The 24,534-nt window shown below is 45.2% G+C and overlaps 4 protein-coding genes across 5 annotated transcripts; 2 read left to right on the forward strand and 2 right to left on the reverse strand.

Annotated features, from left to right (window-relative positions):
* Positions 1–11,802, forward strand: LOC115767828 (ubiquitin carboxyl-terminal hydrolase Usp2). The gene is made up of 10 exons (XM_030712168.1): positions 1–682; positions 4,518–5,492; positions 6,694–8,667; positions 9,646–9,841; positions 10,384–10,533; positions 10,595–10,808; positions 10,874–11,196; positions 11,262–11,411; positions 11,480–11,558; positions 11,623–11,802. The coding sequence occupies exons 1-10, from the start codon at positions 191–193 to the stop codon at positions 11,693–11,695; spliced, it is 4,626 nt and encodes a 1,541-aa protein (XP_030568028.1). The 5' UTR covers positions 1–190; the 3' UTR covers positions 11,696–11,802.
* Positions 11,803–14,458: 2,656 nt separating this feature from the next.
* On the reverse strand, positions 14,459–16,074 carry LOC115767806 (uncharacterized protein C18orf19 homolog A). The gene is made up of 3 exons (XM_030712139.1): positions 15,466–16,074; positions 15,260–15,405; positions 14,459–15,183 (listed from the first exon to the last, which is right to left on the reverse strand). Exons 1-3 carry the CDS (start codon positions 15,957–15,959, stop codon positions 15,038–15,040), a joined length of 786 nt encoding a protein of 261 aa, XP_030567999.1. The 5' UTR covers positions 15,960–16,074; the 3' UTR covers positions 14,459–15,037.
* Positions 16,075–16,566: 492 nt separating this feature from the next.
* On the forward strand, positions 16,567–18,990 carry LOC115767805 (lysine--tRNA ligase). 2 transcript variants are annotated; one of them, XM_030712138.1, is made up of 4 exons: positions 16,567–16,701; positions 17,044–17,713; positions 17,781–18,728; positions 18,787–18,990. In XM_030712138.1, exons 1-4 carry the CDS (start codon positions 16,670–16,672, stop codon positions 18,877–18,879), a joined length of 1,743 nt encoding a protein of 580 aa, XP_030567998.1. In that variant the 5' UTR covers positions 16,567–16,669; the 3' UTR covers positions 18,880–18,990. The 2 variants fall into 2 exon arrangements, with proteins under 2 accessions (XP_030567998.1, XP_030567997.1); XM_030712137.1 differs by lacking the exon at positions 16,567–16,701 and adding an exon at positions 16,748–16,980.
* Positions 18,991–19,349: 359 nt separating this feature from the next.
* LOC115767872 (probable histone-lysine N-methyltransferase CG1716) lies at positions 19,350–24,476 on the reverse strand. Its single transcript, XM_030712232.1, has 4 exons — positions 21,536–24,476; positions 20,344–21,461; positions 20,119–20,275; positions 19,350–19,701 (listed from the first exon to the last, which is right to left on the reverse strand). Exons 1-4 carry the CDS (start codon positions 24,470–24,472, stop codon positions 19,537–19,539), a joined length of 4,377 nt encoding a protein of 1,458 aa, XP_030568092.1. The 5' UTR covers positions 24,473–24,476; the 3' UTR covers positions 19,350–19,536.
* Between the last annotated feature and the right edge of the window lie 58 nt (positions 24,477–24,534).

Genomic DNA, 24,534 nt, shown 5'->3' on the forward strand with positions numbered 1-24,534 from the left:
AAAAAAAAAAAAAAAAAAAAAAACAGGAGCGTAGGGCGAGGAACAGGACGCTCTGCCAAATCAGTAACGTCAGCAGCGGCAGCGGCAGTGGCAGCGGCAACAACAATAACAAGTCAATTCAGAAAGGCGGCAAACACAGCAAAACGGCAAACTGGTCCGATTGAAGCGGTAGAACGCTGTTGCCACTAATATGCGTGTGATTTCGCCGCGTAGATCCTCAACGTCAGCAGCGGGCAGTGGCAGTCTCTACGGCACAACGTCGACCAACGGCGCTGGCAGCTCGACCAGCTCCGGCAGCAGCAGCAGCGGCAGCACCACCACCAGCGGCATCGGCGCCGGCGGCACAAGCAACGGCTACTCGCGCTACTCGAGCAGCTACTACGATAATCGCGGCAGCAGCCTATCGAAATTGCTGCCCTCATCAGCTGGCACGGGCAGCTCCACAGCCGGCACATCGTCCACATCCGCCTACAATCATCACAGCAGCAGCGCAAGCAGCTACTATCCCAGCTCCTATTCAGCGTATTCGTATACGCCGCGCGTCAATACACAGCGGAATAGCATCGGATCTGCATCGTATCTGAGCGGCGGTTCCGGATCTGCACTCAATTCTGGATATCGAAATAGTGCATCGTATTTGAGCGGCTCCAATTATGATTCAGTTTCGTACGGCCGATGCGGAGTGAGTGTTTACTCTAATTTTAATTATCGCTTTAGCCACACACACCTTTTACCCCGAAACCGAACCCCTTTTACTTCCACCTTTGATTAATTTTTGATGTACATGCATACATACTTATACATACATATGTGATGTTCAATTGGTGGCAGAACAGAGCTCTATATAGTATTCTGTCTGTATTATCATGTATTATGCTGGACAATATGTATATTAGTGTAGATCCCCTATCACCTTAAAAAAAAAAAAAATAGAAAACTAAAAGGCTTCACTCTCGAACTCTCGAGACTATTTGGGCTTTGAAACACAAAATATCCATACGCACAATCGCACATCTGTACACATACTCGAATCATTTGGTGAGTTCTGTGTGTCAACTAGAGTACTCTATTACAATAGTTAAGGATTCGTGTCTGTCGTAATTGTATAATTGTATGTACCGTACACATATAGCTTATATAGCTTAGCTAGCATATGCTAGCTACACATGCACACATGTATACATATTTCTCAAATATATATAAGGACTGTTCCAAAAATGCTTTCTTTTCAAATCCAACAACATCATATTTTTATTATCTGACGCAATTTACAATGCTAAGGATAATGTATATATATATATGAGTTATCTAGTTTGGAGTCTCTCTGACAAAAAATAGACCAGCCGAGCTATAAGTTGGGCCACACCCTTTGAGCAAGGGGGAATGTCATATCCGCCCAACTTGCATTCCATTGTTGTCAAGCGTAAATCCCTATAGGGTACACGTCACGTTAAACATACCTTCAATTCTTCTTCTTTTTCATGGGAATCGGTTTTTTTGAATAACTTTTGTGTTTATTGTCCGAATAAACTTTTCAGGACACAAAGATGACGTTTACATAAATTTCGATATTTTTATACATAAGGTATACAAGAAATCAACAAACCATCATAAGAACGAAAAGACATACTCGATTTTTGGTGTTCATCAAAAATATAAATATAGATTTTATAGGCCCAACCTTTTAATGCATATAAGGGTATTACAAATATTGTAAATAATTTACAGTTTTTCGTAAGAAAAGTAAAAGTTACAATTTATTTTCGTGAGGTTTTTAATTACAGCAATACGGAACAGTCATATACTATACATGTATATATGTATGTGTTTGATATCTGCCTTGGTAGCTGTGCGTGTGCTTTAATACATATGTATGTATGTGTGTGCGTGTATCTATGCAAAGTGCGCTCGTGTGTGTGTGTGTGTCTTTAGTATATAAAACTATTTTTAATCAGCTTTGACTGCGCGTTTCATGTTGTGCATTATCCAAAAGTCACAAGTAGCCCATGACATACACTTACCTGGTCGCAAAACCGAGACCAAACACAGCCACAGCCACAACCACCCACTGCCCGCCCACCTTTTCACGCACATTCGCATATGTACATACATGTATTTACATGTGTATGTGCATATGTTTGTTTGTCATATCCAGCCAGGCACGCCCATGTTGGCTCTGCATAAACGCATTCTCGCCCCTTCCATACCCCAACCATTCCCCAGACATACACCCTATAGAGCTTTAACTGTGTATTTACCGTTCTTTTTCTGACACTCGTTTGACAGTTGGCGGCATTTTGAAGTTACATTTACAGTTATTGCAAACTTGTCATTTGTTTTCGTTCTCTTGTTGTTGTTCTTTTGCTGTTAAGTGGTCATATATGTATGTACCCACATACATATGTAAGTGTGCGTACGTGTGTGCGTGTGTGTTGAAAGCTGCGATAAGGCGGCGAATGCGTCATGACCACAAACATAGACCCACCCGCCGCGCCACGGCAATGGAATGTTTTCGCCAGGCCAAACCACTTGTTGGCACAGCTCCAATGGCACCAACAACAACAGCAGCAGCACCAACTGCAACAACAGCCCCAGCTACTGCAACAACAACAACAACAACAAATGTGGCTCGCCCTTGTGCTATCCACATACATACATATGTATGTGAAATTATTTGCTGTTGGCATCGGTCGGCAATAAAAATTCAAAATTCCCAGTATGTTTAATGTGACGATGCATTCATTGTTCGCGAGTGTGTGTGTGTGTGTGTGTCTGTGTGAGGCATAAATACATGTGCACACTAATTTATATCAAATATATGACATATGCATGCGTATGTACTATGCATGTATTTGTCATAAATCTGCGAAAGAAAAAAAAACATATAGGGCGTTCCATCAACTGATTAACTAATTTAACGCATGACTTATCGATGTCGATAACAACTTGACGTTTTATCGTTGTTATCGTTAAATAAATGCATTTAAAAGTGACCGATTCCTTTTCCGATACCAAGTACCAAAAATCGACGCTAAGTCCCCGCCGCTAATTTGACGCACATATCGAATTTGTGCCAGTCATCGTCGCAATTTTTCGACTTCGTTATTCATTTGTATTTGTCGCCCACGAATTAAAATGCTTTGGTTTCAGAGCTTATTCTTAATTCTGGAAGTTCGCAATCCTTATACAAAAAAAAAAAGAAAAAAAATGAAAATTTATGATTGCAATAAAATATATTTTATAAATTGAGTCATACGTTTTTCGCAAAAAATTTGTCTAAAATACAAAATACAATGATTTTTATGGTTTTGGAACGTCATATCGCCGCGCGGAGTTATGTCGTTTTGGAACGTCATATCTCCAAGCGGAGTTATGTTGTTTTGGAACGTCATATCTCCGCGCGGAGTTATGTTGTTTTGGAACGTCATATCTCCGCGCGGAGTTATGTTGTTTTGGAACGTCATATCTCCGCGCGGAGCTATGTCGTGTTCAAACGTCATATCGCCGCGCGGAGTTATGTCGTTTTGAAACGTCATATCTCCAAGCGGAGTTATGTCGTTTTGGAACGTCATATCTCCAAGCGGAGTTATGTCGTTTTGGAACGTCATATCTCCAAGCGGAGTTATGTTGTTTTGGAACGTCATATCTCCGCGCGGAGCTATGTCGTGTTGAAACGTCATTTCGCCGCGCGGAGTTATGTCGTTTTGGAACGTCATATCTCCAAGCGGAGTTATGTCGTGTTGAAACGTCATGGACACACCATTTTTACAATTTCTTATCGACCATGATTATGATTAGAATACAAAATGCTATGTTGATTTAATTTTTGATATTAGCGGCGTTTTCTAAACCATAATCGAAAAAGCGACTTAATTCTAAAAAACCTGAGAGGCAAGTTTGACCACGACACAAAATGTGTTGTCAAAGTTCTTGACAGTTGGGCTAAATGTACAAAGTTTATCAATCGTATAAATTGCGTTTCTTTTGCTCTTGTCGCGAATTATATAAATAGTGGCAATAGTGGCTGCAACGATAAATTCTTCTCTACAAAGTTGACAATGTCTGGCAACTTTGGCGAAATGCAATTAAGCTAAACAGCAATGTTAAGTTACATGCAATGTTAAATAAACATAAATCAATTGATGGTCCCAATTTTACAAATGGAGGCGCGCGTGTTAAGTCGTGTTGCGGGCGGTTTATGCAAATATTTGTTTCTACTGGATATGCGATTGTTTATCTATTTTCTTTCGACTTTTTCCTTTTTACTGCATTTTTTGTTTGGAATTTATTATATATCTTATTTGTCTTTCGTTTTTTTTTTTTTTTTTTTGTTATTATTTGAATTTTGGTTTTGTGTTGCTGCCCATCATATGAAACACATAAAAATATGATCGTTAACCGTTACCGTTACCGTTACCGTTATATCACACAACCAACCAAACATGTCACAACATCTGTATAAATGTTTCAACAACAACCATGACACGAACAAACATGCAAACAAAAAAAACGTTTAGTTGCCGCGTCGAGCAAAGGGCACAACATCGAATGGCGACGGGGCAGCAACAAGCTCGACGGGCACAACAACAACAACAACAGGCACAGCAACTAAGAAAGACGATTGGGGCTTGAAGCAACGCCGAGATGCTGCCAAAAAGCTGCCACCGAGCGGTGCAGATAGCAATGGCAACGATGCAACAGCTAACGGCAGCAGCTCAAAACGTTTGTCCAGCTCATGCTCATCATCATCCCTAGCACATTTTGTTGCCACATCTGCCCTGGACATATACGAAAAGTACAGTCCGGCCAACTATAAACCCAACTGTGAACTGTCACGTTCCAGATCGGCGGTCAATGAAGCCGACACTGACAACCGCAACAGCAACAACAGCAACAACAACAACAGCAGCAACGATAACAGCGCCACCTGCACCGTTACACTGGACACACCGCGCAGCAGCAGCCGCTATAGTCGCCTATACAGCAGCAACAGCGATGCCGGCGGCGCGGATACATCGGCCAGCGAAACATCACATCTACGGCAGCGCAGCGGCTCAGGCAGATACACGCTCAGCGGCAGCAACAGCAGCGGCGATGTGCCAACGGCGACTTTTACGCTGCGCAGCAATCGAACGCGTCGCAATGCTGCACAGGATGTGGCTGCGAAGAGCATTACCAATGGCCATGCGGCTGCGCTGGAGGCGAACAGCAATGGGCTGGACGCCAAGCTCAATGGACTATCGCTGCTGTCGACGTCGCCCAAACGCAATGCCATCTACGAGAGCTCCAGCGTAACGGCAGCGGACACCACAGACGATGCGACGGCGTCGACGTCGACGTCGGCAACAGTTAATAACCTAACGGTGGCAGCTGGCAAGGGCAAGGCCAATGGTGATGTCAATGGCGCAGCTGATGGCGACGCCGATGCTGATGGTGATGTCAGCGCCACAGCAACGCTGACGCTGGCAGAGAGCGCCGCTGCGCGCAGCAAGGTAAACGAGCTGAAAATGCAATAAGCCAGGATATCTAAGCAACTGACAGCCAAAAAAAAAATACATAATATTAATACTAATCGCATGCCAGGGTTGCCACCCGCGAAGAGCCGCTGCCAAGCGATAAATGTTAACTAATTATCGATAGGCATAAGCTTCAGTGCGTGTGTGTGTGTGTGTGTGTGCGTGTGAATAACGAATATATCGTTGATATTGCCTTGCCCAAGCCAAAACCCACCCCACCACCCACCCCCCATCTCCTTTGACATATGTGTTAGGATATTTTTGCTTTACCGCAGTCAACGTCGATGAAGCAACCAACCCGATTAATCATCATGTACTTATATATATATATAAATATATGTATAATGGTACAGATGTACATACATATATATATATATATATATATATATATGTATATATATATAGACATTGAAGCTCACTTGGCATTTACATATATACATTGTTTCTCTTGCTCCATTTTCTCAGTTTTTTACTATCTGGCTTTTCTTTGTTATTCGTTTTGTGGCTAAACCGTTACACGCATTTAATCGCAATTAATCGATTTACATCAATATATATGTATTTCTATATATTTTTAGCTAAACTCTTGCAGATCGCGCCCCTTTTAACTAACCAAACTAACTCACTTGATTATTAACTTGATTAACTCAAGTAATTTGAAAGCTAACGAAGACAAAAATCATATAACTATTCTACCCAGAGCAATCGAAACCAAAAACCAATAAATTATCGATAACGCAACTGCAAACCGTAATTTGTAGAACTGATCGAATCGATAATAATTTAGGCAGGCGTTCCAAACAAAGTTCAAAACTAACCATATTTGAAAAATTTTAGTTTAACGCAGTAGTTTGTATTTGCAAACAGTCCAAATGTGTGTATAAGGTAGTTTTGAGAGTATGTATTTTTGGTAAGCACAACACACCTTTTCAAATTCGATAAAAAAAAATTGAACACAACAACAACAAGAAGAACATCAACTATCCGTAACTGTAATCACAACAATAATAATAGAACAGAAAGAATTATTAATAATAATAAGGCGTTAAATAAGTAAGAAAAGAAAAAAAAAAAGCATTGCAAAATACATAAAACAAGGAAAGTGTAGAGAGAAAGAAAACCACAATTCAGCCGCAGCAGCAGCAGCAGCAGCCGCCAATCGACAAGGAGCCGTTGAATGATGTTAGACATTAAGAAAACCAGAGGATTCCATAAGATTCCAGCGTCCAAACTGCAGCGCGAGGCAAACACTGCGGCAGCAGCAGCAGCAGCAGCAGCGACAACCGACGGCCAACAGCAAAGAGGCAGCAATAATAGTCAGCAGCACCAGCAACACCAGCAACAACATCAGCAGCATCAGCAGACGGCGTCGCGACACGCCAAATCCTTGAAAGCCAGCGGCGCTGGCGGCGTCAGCATTGTCCACAAGCAAGCGACTGCTCTCAAATACGTTGCCAGCAACGGGACAGGACCAAGCGGCAGCAGCGTGCGTGCAGCCGGACAAAATTCAAGCACAGTTGCCGGTGGCGGCGGCGGCGGCGGGGTTAATCCTGTGCGTGCGGCCAATCAGCGGTATTTCTTGGTATCCAGCTACAAGGATCCCAGCTTTCTCAAGGCCGAGTGCGAGCTGGCGCATGCCCAGGTGACGCTCAAACAGACGCAAGCTGGCAGAAGCAACAAGCGCAACAAAACCAGCGACGATCACAAGAATAACAACAACAACAACAGCAGCAACGGCAACCGCAACGGCAAACTAGCAGCAGCTGCAGCCGCGTTAGCAGCAACAAACGGGGGCATTGGGGGCAGCGAGATTCTATTGAATGACATGCGTCGACCGACGACGCTCAATGGCAACAAAGCGGCCGGCACGAACAGCAGCAACAGCAACGCCAGTAGAACAACAACAACAACAACAGCAGCAACAGCAACAACAACAATAGCTGGCGGCAACAACACAGCCGTCCACAGGATCGATATTAGATATAGCCATAGTCAGGGCAAGCAGCAGCTGACCTTGGGCCAAAAGGCAACAGTTGGAGCAGCAGCAACATCTTCAGCAGCAGCAGCGGCAGCAGGTGGACGACTTGCGGCTGGCAAGCTGAAGCCGCTTGTGCTGCAGTGCAATAACAATCACAGCGCCATGAATAGTCACAGCAGCTACAGCAATAACATTAACAACAACAACAGCAGCAACAATAGCAACAGCAACAACAACAGCATGCAACGCCAGCAACAACAGCAACATCAGCAACACGATGACATTAGCTACATTGATAGCGACGATACACCGACAAGCACAGCAGCAACAGTTGCTGCTGTAGCAGCAGCAACAACAACAGCAACAGCAGCAACAACAACAACAACATCTGGAGCAACAACATCGGGCCAAAAGCTGGCCAATATCTGTTATTTTAAGCCCATAACGCCGCCCTTGCAGCTGCGCAGCCAGCAGCTGAGCAGCAGCAGCGGCAGCAGCGGCGGCGGCGGCGGCGACAAGCCAATTGGCCACCGTGCGATGCGGCCCAAGTCCACAATCATCTCGTTTTCCAATTCGAATTTTGCGGCCAGCTATGAGAAGTTCAACAACTATAAGCACACAAATGGCGAACAACGGCCCAAGGAGCGGGAACGGGAACGGGAGCGTGAGCGGGAGCGGGAGAACGGCAGCGGCAATGCCAGCAATGCGCGTCGCTACGGCATCGATTCACTCAGTATTAAGGCCTCCATTGAGAAGTTCAATAATCTCAGCGAACAGAAGCGACAGCCAGCCCCGTTGCGCAATAATCCAACAGCAGCAACAGCAACAACAGCAGCAGCGGCGGCGGCGTCGGCAACAACAGCAGCAACTGGCGTCGCTGCTGCAGCAGCAACATCGGGCAGCAGCAGCAATCTGCAGCAGCGCTACAGCGGCGACATGGAGAACGCTCGGATTGCGGCCGGTTATAGCAGCTCCTTGACACGGGCCGCGTATCGGACCAGCAGCGGCAACAATGCCGCGACGGCCACGACGGCAGCGACCGCGACCGTGGCGCCCATGAGCAAATCGGCCAGCCGGATTGCGCACGGTCTGTTGGCCAAGGCGGCGACCAATTCCGATTGTCAGGCTGGCCAAGCGATTGCGGCGGCGTCTGCAACCGCCAGCAGCCACAAGGTAAATCTTCATCAACATCATCATCATCATCAGCAGCATCAGCATCATCAGCACAACAACGATGCGGGCGGAGCAGCAGCGGCAGCAGCAGCAGCAGCTGCTGTCTCTGCCAGCGCTCAGGGCGCCTACTCTTCCTCCTCGTCCTCCTCCTCTGCCGCCGCCGCCGCCGCTGCCACACTCAACAGCGTCACAGCCAGCGACAGCGTAAGTGGCGCCCAACTTTCTTGGGGGTGGCGCTCTCATTGCGCTCTTTGCCCAATTTCTCTTTCTCTCTCTTTCTCTCTTTTAGTCTCATTGTGTGTTTCAGTTTATAGTTTTTAACGTTTTAAGCAACAGCTAAAGGAGCTACTTTTTTGAGCAGCTCCATTGTTCATTTTTATCACCAGCACAGAATACACCGTAATCCGTTTTTAGTTTTCAGCATATCCTGATTTTGTATGTATGTGTGTGCGTCTGTGTGTGCGTGTGTGTGTTGCGTTTTTGTTATTGTAGCTTATTATATTTTGGTATAGGTTTTTCAGAACAACGCGCCTTGATTTCGAATTGGATTTTGGTTTCGTTTTGCCTATCGATATCGATATCGTAACGATAATTAATCATTTTGTCTCCCTCTCGCTAACCCCTGCTCGTTCGCTCGCTCGCTTCCTCTCTCAACTCGCCAGCACATGCACAATTTTATGTTTTGGTCATGTTGCGTTGTTGTTGCGTTTCGTTAAGTTTGCATGCTTGTGTTTTCTTTTAACCGCCAAACACACTCACACAATCACACACTCACTCGCTCGTTCGTTCGTTCATTCGTTCGTTCGCTCGCTCGCTCGCTCGCTCGCACACCAATACGCCAGCCAATTTCAACACACATGCATCCCTTTCTAACGATCGATTGCTCGATGCTTTTGAATAACTGTTATTTTGTCATTGCGATTTTTTCTCTCGGATTTTTGTATGTACATCGATAAATCGAATTTGTATTTGGTGCAGGTATCACGGAATACCGGAGGCACCGTTCGTTCAGTGCTACCACCTGTCTCGCCAACATCCAGCCGCTATTGGGATCGGGACAGCGGACGCAACAATACCAACGCCACATCCTCTTCCATTGGCACATCATCGTTGAGCAATAAGCATAATAATCTCGATGATGGCTACAAAAGCACCCGTGACGAGAAGTTCGAGGGTGAGTTAACTTATCTAATCCAAGCATTTGCGTAGTTTTGTTTAGTTTCAATCAAAGAGTTAGCTTCATATTTTATTCAGTTTTTCAGTTTCGATAGAAAAGTTTGCCTTTCAAAAATACGATAAGGTTAAGTAGGCCTTAACTTATTTCGATGCGAGTCCAAATACAAATGGCTCAAAAAGTACATAATATGTGTTCATAAAATAGAGCACACACAAGTTACATATGGACATTTTATAATTTTCTCGTAACTTCAGTTCGCCTTTCAGTAGGCTGTGCTCGGCCTGTAGGTATTAGATGTCAGTTAGATTATTCCAGTATGCCAGTTGACATAGTGAGCCAGATATACATACGTAGGAACTACCGCATAAACTAGATCTCAAAACCATTCAGAATGCCGGCCGTCAATCGAACACGAAGAAGGCAAATCCATAACACGCCATCCGAATTGGGGAGTGCCTTTTGGGCCACGCCCAGTTAGCTATAATAACTCAAATGGCTTTTAATAATTAAAAATTTTGATAATATGCCCTCACCCACAGGTCTATGCGGTCTGAGAAACATTGGAAACACTTGCTTCATGAACTCGGTCATCCAATGCCTGAGTCACACGACTGAGCTGACGCGTTTTCTGCGCGCACATCATACCAGCACGCGCACGGCAACCTCCAAGGATCAGCAAATACTACACGGTAAGCGATCACTGTGGTGTTCCGATTCCGATTCATAACATTTGACACGATTTTATTTTAGAATTTGCCAAACTCATACAGGAAATGTGGACGACAAATGTGCACAGCGTAACGCCGATGGAACTGAAGCGCGCCTTTTCGACAAAGCATCGCATGTACAGCGATTACAATCAACAGGATGCGCAGGAGTTTCTGCGCTTCTTTCTTGACTCGCTGCACTCGGCGCTCAACACCGGCGTCAAAGGTGAAACGCTTAACATTGATGATAATCTCAGGTGAGCACTAAAACTAACCTAAACTACAAATTGTTACTCAAGCCGCTTAAACTGATTAATTTTAGTGACAATAAGAAGGCCGATCTGACTTGGGAGTGGTATGCTAGGCATGAGAATTCCCTGATACGTGATCTGTTTGTTGGTCAATTGAAGAGCACACTAAAGTGCACAACGTGTGGAAATACAAGCGTTACCTTTGACCCATTCTGGGACTTGAGCGTGCCACTACCATCGTCATCGCGCTGCAAACTGGAGGCCTGCTTAGATCTGTTCATACGCGAAGAGGTGCTAGACGGTGACGAGATGCCCACATGCTCCAAATGCAAGACACGCCGAAAATGTACCAAAAGCTTTACCATACAGCGTTTCCCCAAATATCTGGTGATACGTAAGCATATATAATATTTGTTACTCTATATATATGTATATGTATATTAATTATTGCTGTTTCAGATCTCAAACGCTTCTCTGAAACGCGCTGGAGCAAGCTCTCGAATATTGTTGAGTTCCCCACAGCGGATCGTGAGCTCAATATGGCCTCATATGGCGCCAACGCAAATTCGAATGTGCATTATTCGCTCTATGCGATCTCCAATCATATGGGTATGCCGCGATCACTTGAATCAAGCTCGCTTCTACTTGAACTAAACTCAACTTTCCGATTGATATAGGCTCAACGGCTGGTGGTCATTATGTGGCACTCTGTAAGCATCCGGTCTCACACAAGTGGCATGAGTTCAATGATAATAGGTATATGCATTGTTTATTTATACAATTGATTATATATTTTATTAATAATAATTAATAATTGCAGCGTCAGCGATGCTATACCTGAAAACTGTCTCGTTTCATCCAGTGCCTATATTTTATTCTACGAACGAGCGTAAAGCTAACTCCCCACAATTACCTAGCAGTTGAATCCAATAAGCATTAACAACAACAGCAACAACAACAACAGCAACAGCAACAACAGCAGCAACAACAACAACAACAACAACAACACCAAAAGCAACAGCAACACCATCTTAAGCGGCAACAATAATAACAGCAGCAACAACTGCAACATAAACAGAAAGAAAAGAAAAAAACAACAAAAGATGAAAAAGAAGTGCAATAACAACAGCAAAGTCACAACACCTTAGTAAATGTTTCGTAGAACTTTGCAATAATGCAAACGTGCGTAAATTATAATTAAAACTTAACTATAAACTAATTCTTAACACAAATCCAATGCCAAATAACAACAAACGGTTAATTGGACGGCAAGCGTGTTTGACGATCGTTGGAGCTGAATGATGTACATAAGAGATGGCTAATACCCAAAACAGAAAACCAACAACAAGAACATATGAGACAACAACATTCAAAACAAACAACAAAAAAATTATGATGAACGAACAAAATATAAGAATTATAACAATTTATGTAACACCGCTTTCGGCAAGCCAAACAACAGCAGAAGCAACTGCAATCGCTCTATACTGAACACAAATAAACAATAGCAATAGCAATAACAACAGCAACAGCAACAAAAACAAAAACAAAACACGCAAACACACTAAAAAGGAACCACACGACACAACAACAAAATTGTTATTTTTACCAAATTTTGTCTTGCATTTCTCTGGCATATATTTAGTTTGTTTTCTAAGCGTCTTTAGCGAAAATTTTGACCCGTCTCTCCATTGAATATATCACACAGAAAGAAAGAAAAAACCGTACATTAACACATTGTGTGCAGTATATAGATTTATATATATATACACATATATATATATAGATATGGAGCGATTTGCCAATTCAAACTAGATGAAACAATGCAACTATATATAATTGCCACATTTTGGTTTGCCGAAAGTCGTGTCAAGTGGTTGTGTAAAAAAAGGAAACTAAATTAAAAAACAAAAACAAAAACCAAACAAAACCAAAACAACAAAAAAAAAGAAACAAAAACAAAAGAAAAGAAAAGAAATACTAATTTGAGCATTCACCATAACTTGTGCAATGTATATCAGTATATATTTCATAAAAAGCAACAACAACAAATGGTGAATGATTAATCAATAATAAAATATAAATAAGGGGAAAATAGGGGCGCTGAGCAGCGCAGCTCCATAAACAAAGCAAAACACACACACACACACACACACACACACACAGCTTTTAGCAAATGATTAGTTGTTAAAAAAAAAAGAAAAACAAACAAACCTGAGACAACAAACAAAAAACAAATCGTAAAAACATTTTGGCGTGAAGAAACTAAAACTAACTGAAGCTGCATTGTGAAACGTACTTATGATAAATGCTAGCAGCTAATAATAAATAATTATAGCACGAGAGAACACCAACAATATTAAAAAAAAAAAAAAACTCACATTTACAAATTTCTTTAAATGCAAATCTATTCAAAAAATATATATTATATTTAATTCAATCCAAGCGTCCGCCGAACATCAAACTAGTCTCAAAGAGTTATGTTTACATTGTATCTACTTACGCAGCACCTTGTTTATTATATAGATACATATATATATATATATATTTATATTTATATAAACATTTTTGTTTAGCTTGTTTTACACCTTAGTTAACCTGTTTCCGTGTACCCGTACCAATCCCTCACGCGCACATATATTTTTATTGCTATTGCTACCTTATTTGTTGCCTATTTAATTTATATAATTTATTTATTTATTTATTGTATTGTATTTATGTAAATGATATAGAAAACAGTTACACACACACACACACACACACACACAGCAACCAAAATGTATATGTGTACAAAATGTAACTTGTTTCCACGCAAACAATACACTGTCCTACATGTTACGAGCTACTACTACACACACACACACACACGACACACACTCGCCTACACAGAGCATAAAAACTAATAGAAAACAAAACAAGACACATTATTTATTTATTTGTAAAAGAAAGAAACAACTACTACTACTATATATATTTTTTCTGGCTTAACTATTAGTTACAATTATAATTGTTGGATATTTTACTAACGTTACAAACAAAAAAAAAAAAAAAGAAAATAAAAAAAAATAAAACAAAAAAAAATGATAACGAAATATAAAATGCAAAAACAAAATCCAATCGAGACTATCTTAATTTTCAGAAATAACAACCCCCCTCCCCCTCTCCCCCCTCGGTTGGAAAAGTCTATGGTAATATGGGCGAAGGCATCCTTAAAGTTATTGTCATACGTCTAGATAATAGACAGTTGGGCATATTCATCATCAATGTCCGAAAAAGTGGGAATATAAACCTTGATGCCCTTTCTACAGGGTATAATTATTAGGGAAACAATTTTCAAATTGAATTTCTTTTGTGACTATTCTTGTTAGTTTTTTTTTTTTCATAATACGGTAAATCACATAGCTTAATCTAACTGGATTTGCCCGATTAGCGGCGCGAGAAGTGTAGCGATCACTATTTACTTGGTAAGAATTGGATAGCATGTTGGTTAGACAGAGACAGCCATATTCGTGTTTTGTATTTATCTATGAACACGTCTGGCTGGCTGGCTAGCAGCTGATATTTTGAAAATTCTGATTGGACAGCAGAGCTTTGCAGAAATCGTTATCGATGTGGTGCAATAATGGGGCAATTGATTCAAATACAAAGGCTAAATGTTTACGTTTTATACCAGTTCGGTTTTTTTTTTCGATAACTTTTCAATTACATTTATAAAATATACTACATTTCATCTTGTCTGTATCGGAGGCTGCCTTACTCTGAGTTATATGCATGTTTGTGTGTGTGCGTGTGTGTGTGTGTGTGTGTGTGTGTGTGTGTGTGTGTGTGTGTCCGTCTGTGTGCGTGCTGCGTGCTGGTTTATGTATGTATGAGTATGGGTCTCCTTTGCATGCGGCGCAACGGCAATTTGTTTCGTAACTAACAAAAACTATGCAAAAATGTTATTACAAAATATATATATATATATGAAATATTGATGTATTGGATGTGTTATCCTCTCTCAAACGGAGGCAGCGTCGTTAATTATTGGTTATTCAGTTGTATTGTATACATATGCGTCTGGGCGAGAAACTTAAATTCCAGAAACGACACTTGGCCTGAATCAACGTGCAACAGTTTAACAAAAAATACAACTAGCCAACTGAACGCCGCATGGTAAGCGACAGCGACAACGACGATGGCGACGGCGACGACAACAGGCGGCGGCAGCGACGTAGACGCCCAATAACCCACAATCATTTGTGATTCTCGTCCTTGTTGGCCTTGGCACTGGCACGCGTGGCCTTTGTATCCTCGTACATTTTCATCAGCTGGCTCTTGGTTGGCATGGGCTTAATATGGCCCCATTGCACCAGATATTTGATGGAGATCGTGGTGCCACCTGAAAACATATGTTTCGAGCTGTAACGGTGTTTGCCTTCTTCTTCTTTTTCTTTTTTTTGGGAGTGGTCACTTACCCAATGTTACTGCATAGCGCACCGGCGTTGCCACCTTATAGCACAGATAGGCAATCGCATAGTGTCCCATATCGGAGCCTTGCACCTTCTCAATAATGTTCTCGCTTAGGTGCAAATACTGCAGCAGGGCAGGTACATCAACGCCGCTGTTGGCCAGTACATATGTACAATTAGTAGCTGTACACGGGCATATGAGGGCTGCTTACCTTTTTGATAGATAGTAAAAGCCGCCGAACCAGCCAATCGATGTTATCACATGCACCGGTATAAGCACGTACCAATACTGCTTGTACATGTGCTTAAACTTTGCAAAGAGGCCCATGTTCGCCGCTTCTCCAAACAGTTCATTGGAGCTCGATACTGTTGCCGTTGATGAGGATTTGGTGTCCGTTTTATTGGCGCTGGCACAGTGCGCGGTGGATTTGCTGCTGAGACGCGCATAGCTGCGATATTTGGCCACAAGCAGCGGCGACAGTATTGTGGTAGTTGTTGTTGTCGATAAAGGCAATGTTGGTGAGGCCGACGATGCTTCTTTGCCGCTTCCCTTGTTGAAGCTGCCCAAGAAGCTGAGGCAACGTGGATTTAGATTGAGGCTTAATCTGTTGGGGCTGGCGATGCGCGTGAGCAAACGCATGCAGACAACGCCGCTGCCTGTGCCGCTGCCAGTAAGCAGGCGCGATAGTAGTCCAACCGTTACCATGGCTTGTGCCCAGCTGCTAAGACTAGTTTATTTATTTATTTATTTTTTTTTTTTTAGTTTTTTATGTTTTTGACGAATATTATAATTCGTCTGTTATAACGTTTGATAAGGTTTAGAAACGTTTGCTTGTGTATTTTGTTTAGTCTGTGCTTTACTTACACACTCAGTTTTCAGGCAGGCAGCCCGGCACAATTTCACCTGCTGATTGGAGATGTGCACGTGAAAGTATATATTACTCACGATCAAGCAAGAAAATGTATCAGCACCAATTAAACAAATAAAAAATCAACAATACCGGCTGCACAATTACGATTTAATACATAAGCGGCGAATACATGCAACTATATGATTTGCTTATAATTAAAATTTGACAAGTCAATGACAAGAACTCGGCATGTTTCATAAATTTGCGTATGGCTCACGACTTTTCTACTCACGATCCCAAAACTAATTTTTCTGGCGCTGCCGGATTATGCTAAAAAGCTCTGACAAAACAGCTGATATATATTAGCAACACGTGCTTTCAGTTCGTTGGCAACGCGTACACTTGACAGTGTGAGGTATTTTATTCCAAATATAGTTATCGATATATCGTCAATTGTTGTATACCTCTCTTATTTCAATTCGCTTGGAGTGTGTGTGGCGCATTCGCAGTCATTCTTGTATTTGCAATTTCCCTCGAAGCCGGAACTCATAAAACGCCAATCGGCATGGCTACTGCAACTGGTGAACTATCCAAGAAGTAAGTACGTGCAATCATTGCGTTAATTGGAAGTCTAAAGCCAACACGGAAAAACGGCCAACTGGGCGCCAACTGTGAGGTTAAGTTGAACTGCTTACTTGGTAGCAATCGCGGCTGTCATAAATAGACTAAGACCTATATTCGTGGCTGTGAAATGTTTGCGCGTAGCACTCTAAGACAGTTAATATGTTTGTCATCGCTCAAACTGCCAACGGTGACGGCTCCAAGATTATATCATGTGAGCGCCATGCAGTATGCACCAAGCAAAGGCACAAAACTGTTGGTACCCAAAATTAGCCATGATTCAATGCGTCTGATAATCTTTCTACTAATCTTTTGCAGTGAGCTGAAACGCCGTCTGAAGGCTGAACAAAAGGCCAAGGAAAAGGCTGAGAAGGAGGCAACGCGCTCGGCTGCTGCGCCACCAGAAGCCGGCCAAAAGAAAAAATCTGCCGCCGAGCAGGAAGAGGAAATCTCACCGAATGAGTACTTTAAGCTGAGATCGGCTGCGGTCGCTGAATTGAAGCAAACGCCCGAAAATCATCCGTATCCACACAAATTCCAAGTGAGCATCTCACTGGAAAACTTTATTACACAATATTCTCAGCTTCAGGATGGCGAGACACTCGACCAGGTCAATTTGAGTGTAGCTGGACGCATTCATGCCATTCGAGAGTCAGGTGCCAAGCTCATTTTTTACGACCTGCGCGGCGAAGGCGTCAAGCTGCAGGTAATGGCCAGTGCCAAGTCATACAAAAGCGAGAAGGCCTTCGAGCTGGACACAGCCAAGCTGCGTCGTGGCGACATCATTGGCGTCAACGGCCATCCCGGCAAGACCAAGAAAGGCGAGCTATCCATTATGCCAACCGAGCTGAAGCTGCTCTCTCCCTGTCTGCACATGCTGCCCCATCTGCATTTCGGGCTCAAAGACAAGGAGACGCGCTATCGCCAGCGCTATCTGGATCTAATACTGAACAGCAAAGTGCGCGAGAATTTCCAGATTCGTGCTAAGGTAGGAAGCTAGCACTTTAAATATGCAGGCAGAAAAATATTTTAATTCTATTCTTATTTGCACACAGATTATATCATATGTACGACAGTTTCTGGATCGTCTGGGCTTCCTTGAGATTGAGACACCAATGATGAATATGATTGCTGGCGGCGCCACAGCCAAGCCTTTTGTAACGCATCACAACGAACTGAAAATGGATTTGTTTATGCGCATTGCGCCAGAATTGTATCACAAAATGCTTGTTGTTGGCGGCATGGATCGAGTTTACGAGATCGGTCGCCAGTTCCGTAACGAGGGCATCGATATGACCCACAATCCTGAGTTCACCACTTGCGAGTTTTACATGGCATACGCAGACTATTACGATTTAATTGAGATAACTGAACAGATGATTTCTGGCATGGTCAAGGCCATACACGGCTCGTACAAAATTAAATACCATCCGGATGGGCCGGATGGTGTCGAGCAGGAGCTTGACTTTACGCCACCTTTTAAGCGTGTTTCTATGATCAAAACACTCGAAGAGAAGCTGCAGGTTAAGTTCCCATCGGCGGACACGTTCAATAGCCCGGAAACCAACGCATTTCTGTCCCAATTGTGCATCAAACATCAGGTGGAGTGCCCAGCGCCACGCACCACAGCCCGTCTGCTAGACAAACTGGTCGGTGACTTTATCGAGGAGACATGCATTAATCCAACATTCATTTGCGAGCATCCGCAAATTATGTCGCCGCTCGCCAAGTACCATCGCAGTGTGCCTGGCCTTACCGAGCGTTTCGAGCTCTTTGTCGCCAAAAAGGAGGTGTGCAATGCGTACACAGAACTGAACGATCCTGTGGTTCAGCGCGAACGTTTCGAACAGCAGGCCAGCGATAAGGCCGCAGGTGATGACGAGGCTCAAATGGTGGATGAGAACTTCTGCACGGCGCTGGAGTATGGCCTGCCACCAACTGGTGGCTGGGGCATGGGCATTGATCGACTGACCATGTTCCTAACCGACTCCAACAACATTAAGGTTTGTGCTAAAAAACAAAACCAGTTTCACATCACAATAATTCTGTGTTTATTTGTAGGAGGTGCTGCTGTTCCCTGCCATGAAACCCGAGGAGGCCAATCGCACGCCAGCCGCAAATGCCACTGAAGTCCAGCAGTCCGCCCAACAATAGATGAACATCCTTTTACCCAATAACACAACCGCACACACAATAGTCATGTGTGTGTATCGCTTCTGTGCACTGCTTTAAATTATTCATTGAATAAAAAATGTATTAGTTTCAGATTTTAATTTTAGCGTATTACTTATTTTTTTTTTTTGCGTGTTGTCGAACACTAACTGTTGAGCAATTAGGAAGAGATCAGGTTGCCAGTTTGGCGCACTGTTTTTCTCGTCGGCTGCTAAGCTTGTTAAAGCTGAATGGATTACAGATATGGCAGCACCACCAGCGCTGCCATACTTTAATATGCAAAAGTAACGGAAGTCTACATGAAACGGTTTTGAAACTCTTGGATGTGATTAATAATTGCAATTTAAAATCACGTTAAATTTTAAAATAGATGTTTTTATTTCATGCATTTTGAGCAACGAGGAACTCGTTAACTTAGGTGTTTTTTTTTTGTTTTTGTCAAATCGCCACGAATAAACTGATAAAAATGAGAATGAAAAACTGAGTTTATACCCAAACACTGGATAGAATATTAATATTAATAATAAAAAAAAAAAAATAAAACAAAAATAAAAACAAAACTATGATAAATATCTGATTCATCTGCTCTGATCATTGGCTGGACAACATGGTGTGCCCGAATACGGCGGATACTGTTGTTTAGCAGTCGGGCTCATCGGCGGGCTTCCTGTACACGCGCCCCTTCTTGCGCATGTATTGATTGATGAATTCGTAGGACTTGTGCTTCACCGACTCGGTGCAGGCTAATGGATTTCCAATCAAGTCGCAGTAGCGCATCTCTTTGGTCGTGATATGGTGGCTCAGCTAACGAAGAACATAACAAAAGTTTTACGACAACTATACACAATATAATTATCATAGTTATAAGTCCCCATAATACATGTGTTAGTATCTGCTTAAGTATGGGAATTTACAGTCAGTTGCGAGTGGCCGACTAGAAGATATCCTGGACTGCAGCATACCATAAGAAATTCTCATGTTAACAGCATAACTATGCCGCCCTAATGTGTGTGTGAATAGCAAAGCCCAATTATAATTGTGGGCGAAACTTTAGAGGGTATTCAAAAAACTGACATAATCTGGATCGGTAGAGCGGGAAATTATCTACGTTCAATATTTCAGGCTTGTATAGTCTCTCATACATATGGACAGACAGACAGGCAGACAGCAAGAGATATATATATTTAATGGGATCGTAGATGCCGCTTTCTAGGCACTTACCCGTTTAATTAGAAACTTGTAGTCAGCATCGTTGGTGATCCGGCCCAGATGACAGGTATCTTTGCGATACGGACGCAAGAACTCGGCCACATGGCCGCTTATCTCAAAGCGAAACTTTTCACAGGCCTCACGTCCGCTGGAAGTGCTGCTCAGTGGCCTGAAAGGATTTGAGTGAATGCTGCTTGTATTCGATAGGATTTGGATATGCATGATTTGTACGCTTACGTTTTACGCTTCTTTTCACGCTCACCACGATGCTTCTTCTGGCTCTCGGTCAGTTGTGGCGGCATGGGCAGCTTGCGCTTTGGCTTAACCAGGGCATCGCCTGCCAACTCACCCAACATGGACAGCGGCATTGGTGGCAGCTGAATGCCGAGCGCAGCTAGCGCCGATTTGCTGGTGCTTGGCTCCACGTGAGACGTGCTTATTTTGGCAATGTTGTTGTTGTGGTTGTTTTGGCTGCGATTCAGTGCCTCCAGCTCGTCCACATGCGTAGCCTTGACGCCATCGACAATGACATCGAGCAACGGCAGAGCAGCACTGCCGGGCACAGCTATGTTGGCGGCATCCGCGTCGATCTCCTCATCGGAAGAGTACAAATAGGCCTGAATGGGCAGCATATCGCTGGATTTGTCCTTGTTGTCGGTCTCGTTTTGGTTGCAGCGAAATAGCTCCTTGCGGCGGCGTATTTTCTCCTTGTTCTCCTTGTACCTGCGCGCCTCCAGCTGATTGTAGAGGCGATCCTCCTCGCGTCGGGGACTGATCACACAGACCGAGACAAGACGATTGCGTCGCAATTCGCGTCGCTCGCGCACCTTCGCCTCGATGTACTGCGCCAGCGATTTGTTACTGAGGCTGCCCACATAGTCGACATCAATCTTCACCAGCTCGTCGGTCGTGTGCTCCGCTTGTCCGTTTGTTCGCTCCGGCCCAGGCGAATCGTCGATCAACTGTTGCATGCGCTGCTGCGCATTTGGTGGCTCCCACTGTGAGATGCGATCCCGCAGATTATAATAATAGATATCACCGTCGGACGTAACACTCCAGTGCCAGGAAGGCGGCAACGGCTCTACACAGCCGGGCAATCTATACTCCAAACCATCGCCGCTGCTCTCCGGCGAGTGCGGCTCACTGGAAGCGCCGCTGGAGTTGCTATTGCCGCAGCGCTGCGGCGTTTTCACCGGCGCATCATCACTGTTGAACCACTCGTTGGTCTCCGTATTCTGATAGAAGGGCAGCTGCTTGGGATCGGTTTTTAGATCAGCGCCAAAGTATTCACAGCGCAGCTCGTGCTCCCGCCAATCCACGCTGCAAACGCGCTTCTCCGCCTCGTCTTGGGCCACCTGTCGAGTAACATAATGTCAATTATTAATTACGCCTCGTCAGATGACTCCAAATGCTCCGAATGTTTACATACCTTTCGCTCGAATAGGGAACGTCGCAGCTTCTTGGATATGGTGCGGCGTGTGTCATAGTCGCTGGCTGCCGCCGGTTCGGATCGCCGTCGTGGATCACATTTGCTGATGCCATTGAAGCAACTGGCGTTGGCATTGCCAGCACCGCTGCCGCTGCTCCCGGCGCCACCTTCTGCGTTGCCCGCATTGCGCTCCTTGGGCTGTGCGAGTTGGCTGCAGATGGTATTGTTGCCGCTCATACGTGCTGGCTGCTTGGGCTTCTCGTAGCGATTGGTGGTGTCGCGCCTGAAGCGATCCTGTCTGTAGCGATCGCTGTTCAGCAGCGAGGAGGCGCTGTTGCTGTTGCTATCCTCTAGTGCGGTGGCCGTGTAATGCGGCTGCTGTTGACGATCCGCCTCGCGTTCGTGCTCCTTCATTTGTTCGATGCGTTCCCGTTTCGGTATGCGAAAGATTTCGGGCAGGGCATTCCATTTCTGTAGCAGCGCCACCATGCGCTGGCGCACTGCTTCCAGCTCGTGCTCCGACTGGGATGGTTGTTGTTGTTGTTCTTTTTGCTGCTCATCTGGCATGCTGGTGCTCCAGAGCTGGACGCTCTGATAGACACGACTGTCGTTGAGCATCGTCCTGTTTGGTATGGGTAGCGATTCGAGAGCATCGAGCAGAGCCAGACGCAGCTGATTGTCGTTGCCGCTCTCACTGATCCAAGCGTGCAGCAGCCGGAGGCCATGGTAGTCGAGGAAGAGCCGGCGGCAGGGCAGCTCGCCGCGCGTCAGCACGCCCAGCAGCTGGAGGCGTGTCTGCAGCAGCTTGGCACGCACCATGCAACGGGAGAAGCGCAGCGTGTCCATTTGATTCTTGAGGCCGCTGCGATTGAGCAGCAGCAGCTGCTCGAGCACATCCGGATCCTCGACCTTTTCTAGCTTACGTGCGGCAGACTTGTCACCACCGCCGCTGCTGCCGCCGCCGCTGCCAGATGGCCGTAGCCAACGTCCGGCCTTGTATTCGCGATCCTTGGCTTTTGGTTGTTCCTTGCGCATCTTGCGCGCCGCTGTCGACACCTTTAATGGTTTGCACGGCTTCAGTTTGCTGCTCTTGGTTGTTTTGGTTTTGTGTGCCTTCTTGTCGGTTTCCGGGCCCTGTCCCGACTCCAGTTCGTCCGGCTCCTCGGCCAAGTATTCCGGCTCACTGTCGCTCTCCGCATCCAGCTGTTCACCCTCATCCGAGTCCGGCTCACCGCCAATCCAGCCGCGACAGTTGCTCGCCTCGCAATAGCAGCGCTGAGCGTCCCGACCATATCGCTGATACTGATAGTCGAAGGTGATCTCCTCGCCAGGCATGATTGTCTTGACGCTAAAGAAACCAATGCGCAACTCGCCGTTCACCGTCCACTTTTGTGTCTCCGCATTCGGATCACAGCTGTGGTTGATGTACCGCGAAATGTTGCCCTTGGCGGTCGCATCGATGATCGCCTCACCCCGCAGCGCCATGAAGTAATAGTGGCGATTGCGATCGCGCGAATAGATGTGCTGGCGGCGCTCAAACTCCTCGCTGTCAATGACCTCGCCCACATATTCCATAATGAATTCGCCCGGTGGTATCTGCAGTTCGGCCGTAATGCCGCAGCCCTTCTTCTCGGTGCGGAAGACGCGGCAGGGCCAGCACTGGTGCAGCTGGAAGCGTTTGTTTGTGCAGCGTTCACCATTCGTGCACAGCGGTCCGCACTCAATCATTAGCATGCGATTGATGCAGCCGGCGCCGCAGCACAGATGACCCATGGCCTCCTCGTCGCCGGTGAGAAAGCAATCGCATTGCATTTCAGCGTTCTCCTGGCTGACCTGACGGGCGCAACGGTAATAATTGTCACGCAACAGCTGAAACGAATTGAGGCCCTCCTGGCGCAGGAACTGCTCATTGATGGCATCGATGTGCGCCAGCTCGGCCAGCTGCTCTTCCATGCTGATGGCGGAGGATGTCTGGCTGCTGCTGCTGCTGCTGACGCCGCGCCCGACGCTCGCCTTGGGCAGCTGCGGCTTCTGTTTGATGCGATGTGAGCGTCGTACAGCGCCGCTGCCAACAGTTGCGATTGCATCCTCGTTACAGCTGGTGCCGCTGCTGGGCTGTGGCGAGGATGAGGGCGTCGTTGCGGGTGTTTCCATGTTGGCCACTCGCTGCGCAAAATCATCATCGGGCAGCACATTTGTTATCAACTGCTGCTCCTGCTGTTGCGCATCCTCCAGCAGCTTAACACCAGTTTCTATGAACTGGACAATGTCCTTTAACGAATCGGGCGCCTCGAGCTCCGCTATGGGCGTTGGTATGCCACAGCTGGGCACTTTACTGGCGGAACTGTTGGACTCGGTGGATTCAGTTTCATCGCTGACCTTGCCCGATTTGCGCCTGAAGGCACACTGCGTGGCGCTCGAGCTGGAGTCCACCGAATTCTGACGCATCAGGCTGCTGGACAAGCGTTTGCGTAACATTTTCTTAAGCTTCGCTTTGGGATATGGCTCGTTGGCCCGCGTCGGGTTATCGGGACTCTGGGATGTCTTGTGCGGATGCTGCGAGTTGCGTCGCTTGGTCAAAAGCGCTGGAGTCTCCAGCTCGGCGGGATACTCGCAAATGGTGTTGCGACGTGTATTCTTCTTGAGGCGCTGCTTCTTGGCGTTGGCCAAGGACACAGTAGGTGAATTGCTGTTGCTGTGTCCCTCCGACTGCAGTTCCAGTTTGGCTGTTTGCTTCTTGGCACACAGCTTGAGCTTCTTTTTAGTTTTCTCATCATGACGCACCTGGGCTCTGGCCTTGTCCATGGCCTTGAACAGCGCATCGCACTCGACTATGGACACGGACACAAGAGGCACCTGGCTGCCATTCACCATTTCCTGCTTGGCTTTGTCTGCGACATTGCTATTGGCTGTGGCAGTGGGACTACCGCTTGGCATTTGCTCCGCTTTGCGTGCGGGCGGCTCCAGTTTGAGTGAAGCCTCTGATGGCTTCGATAATG

This window comes from Drosophila novamexicana, unplaced genomic scaffold, assembly GCF_003285875.2.
Source record: "Drosophila novamexicana strain 15010-1031.04,08,12 unplaced genomic scaffold, DnovRS2.1 tig00001466-arrow-arrow-pilon, whole genome shotgun sequence".
In the NCBI taxonomy this organism is placed as follows: domain Eukaryota; kingdom Metazoa; phylum Arthropoda; class Insecta; order Diptera; family Drosophilidae; genus Drosophila; species Drosophila novamexicana.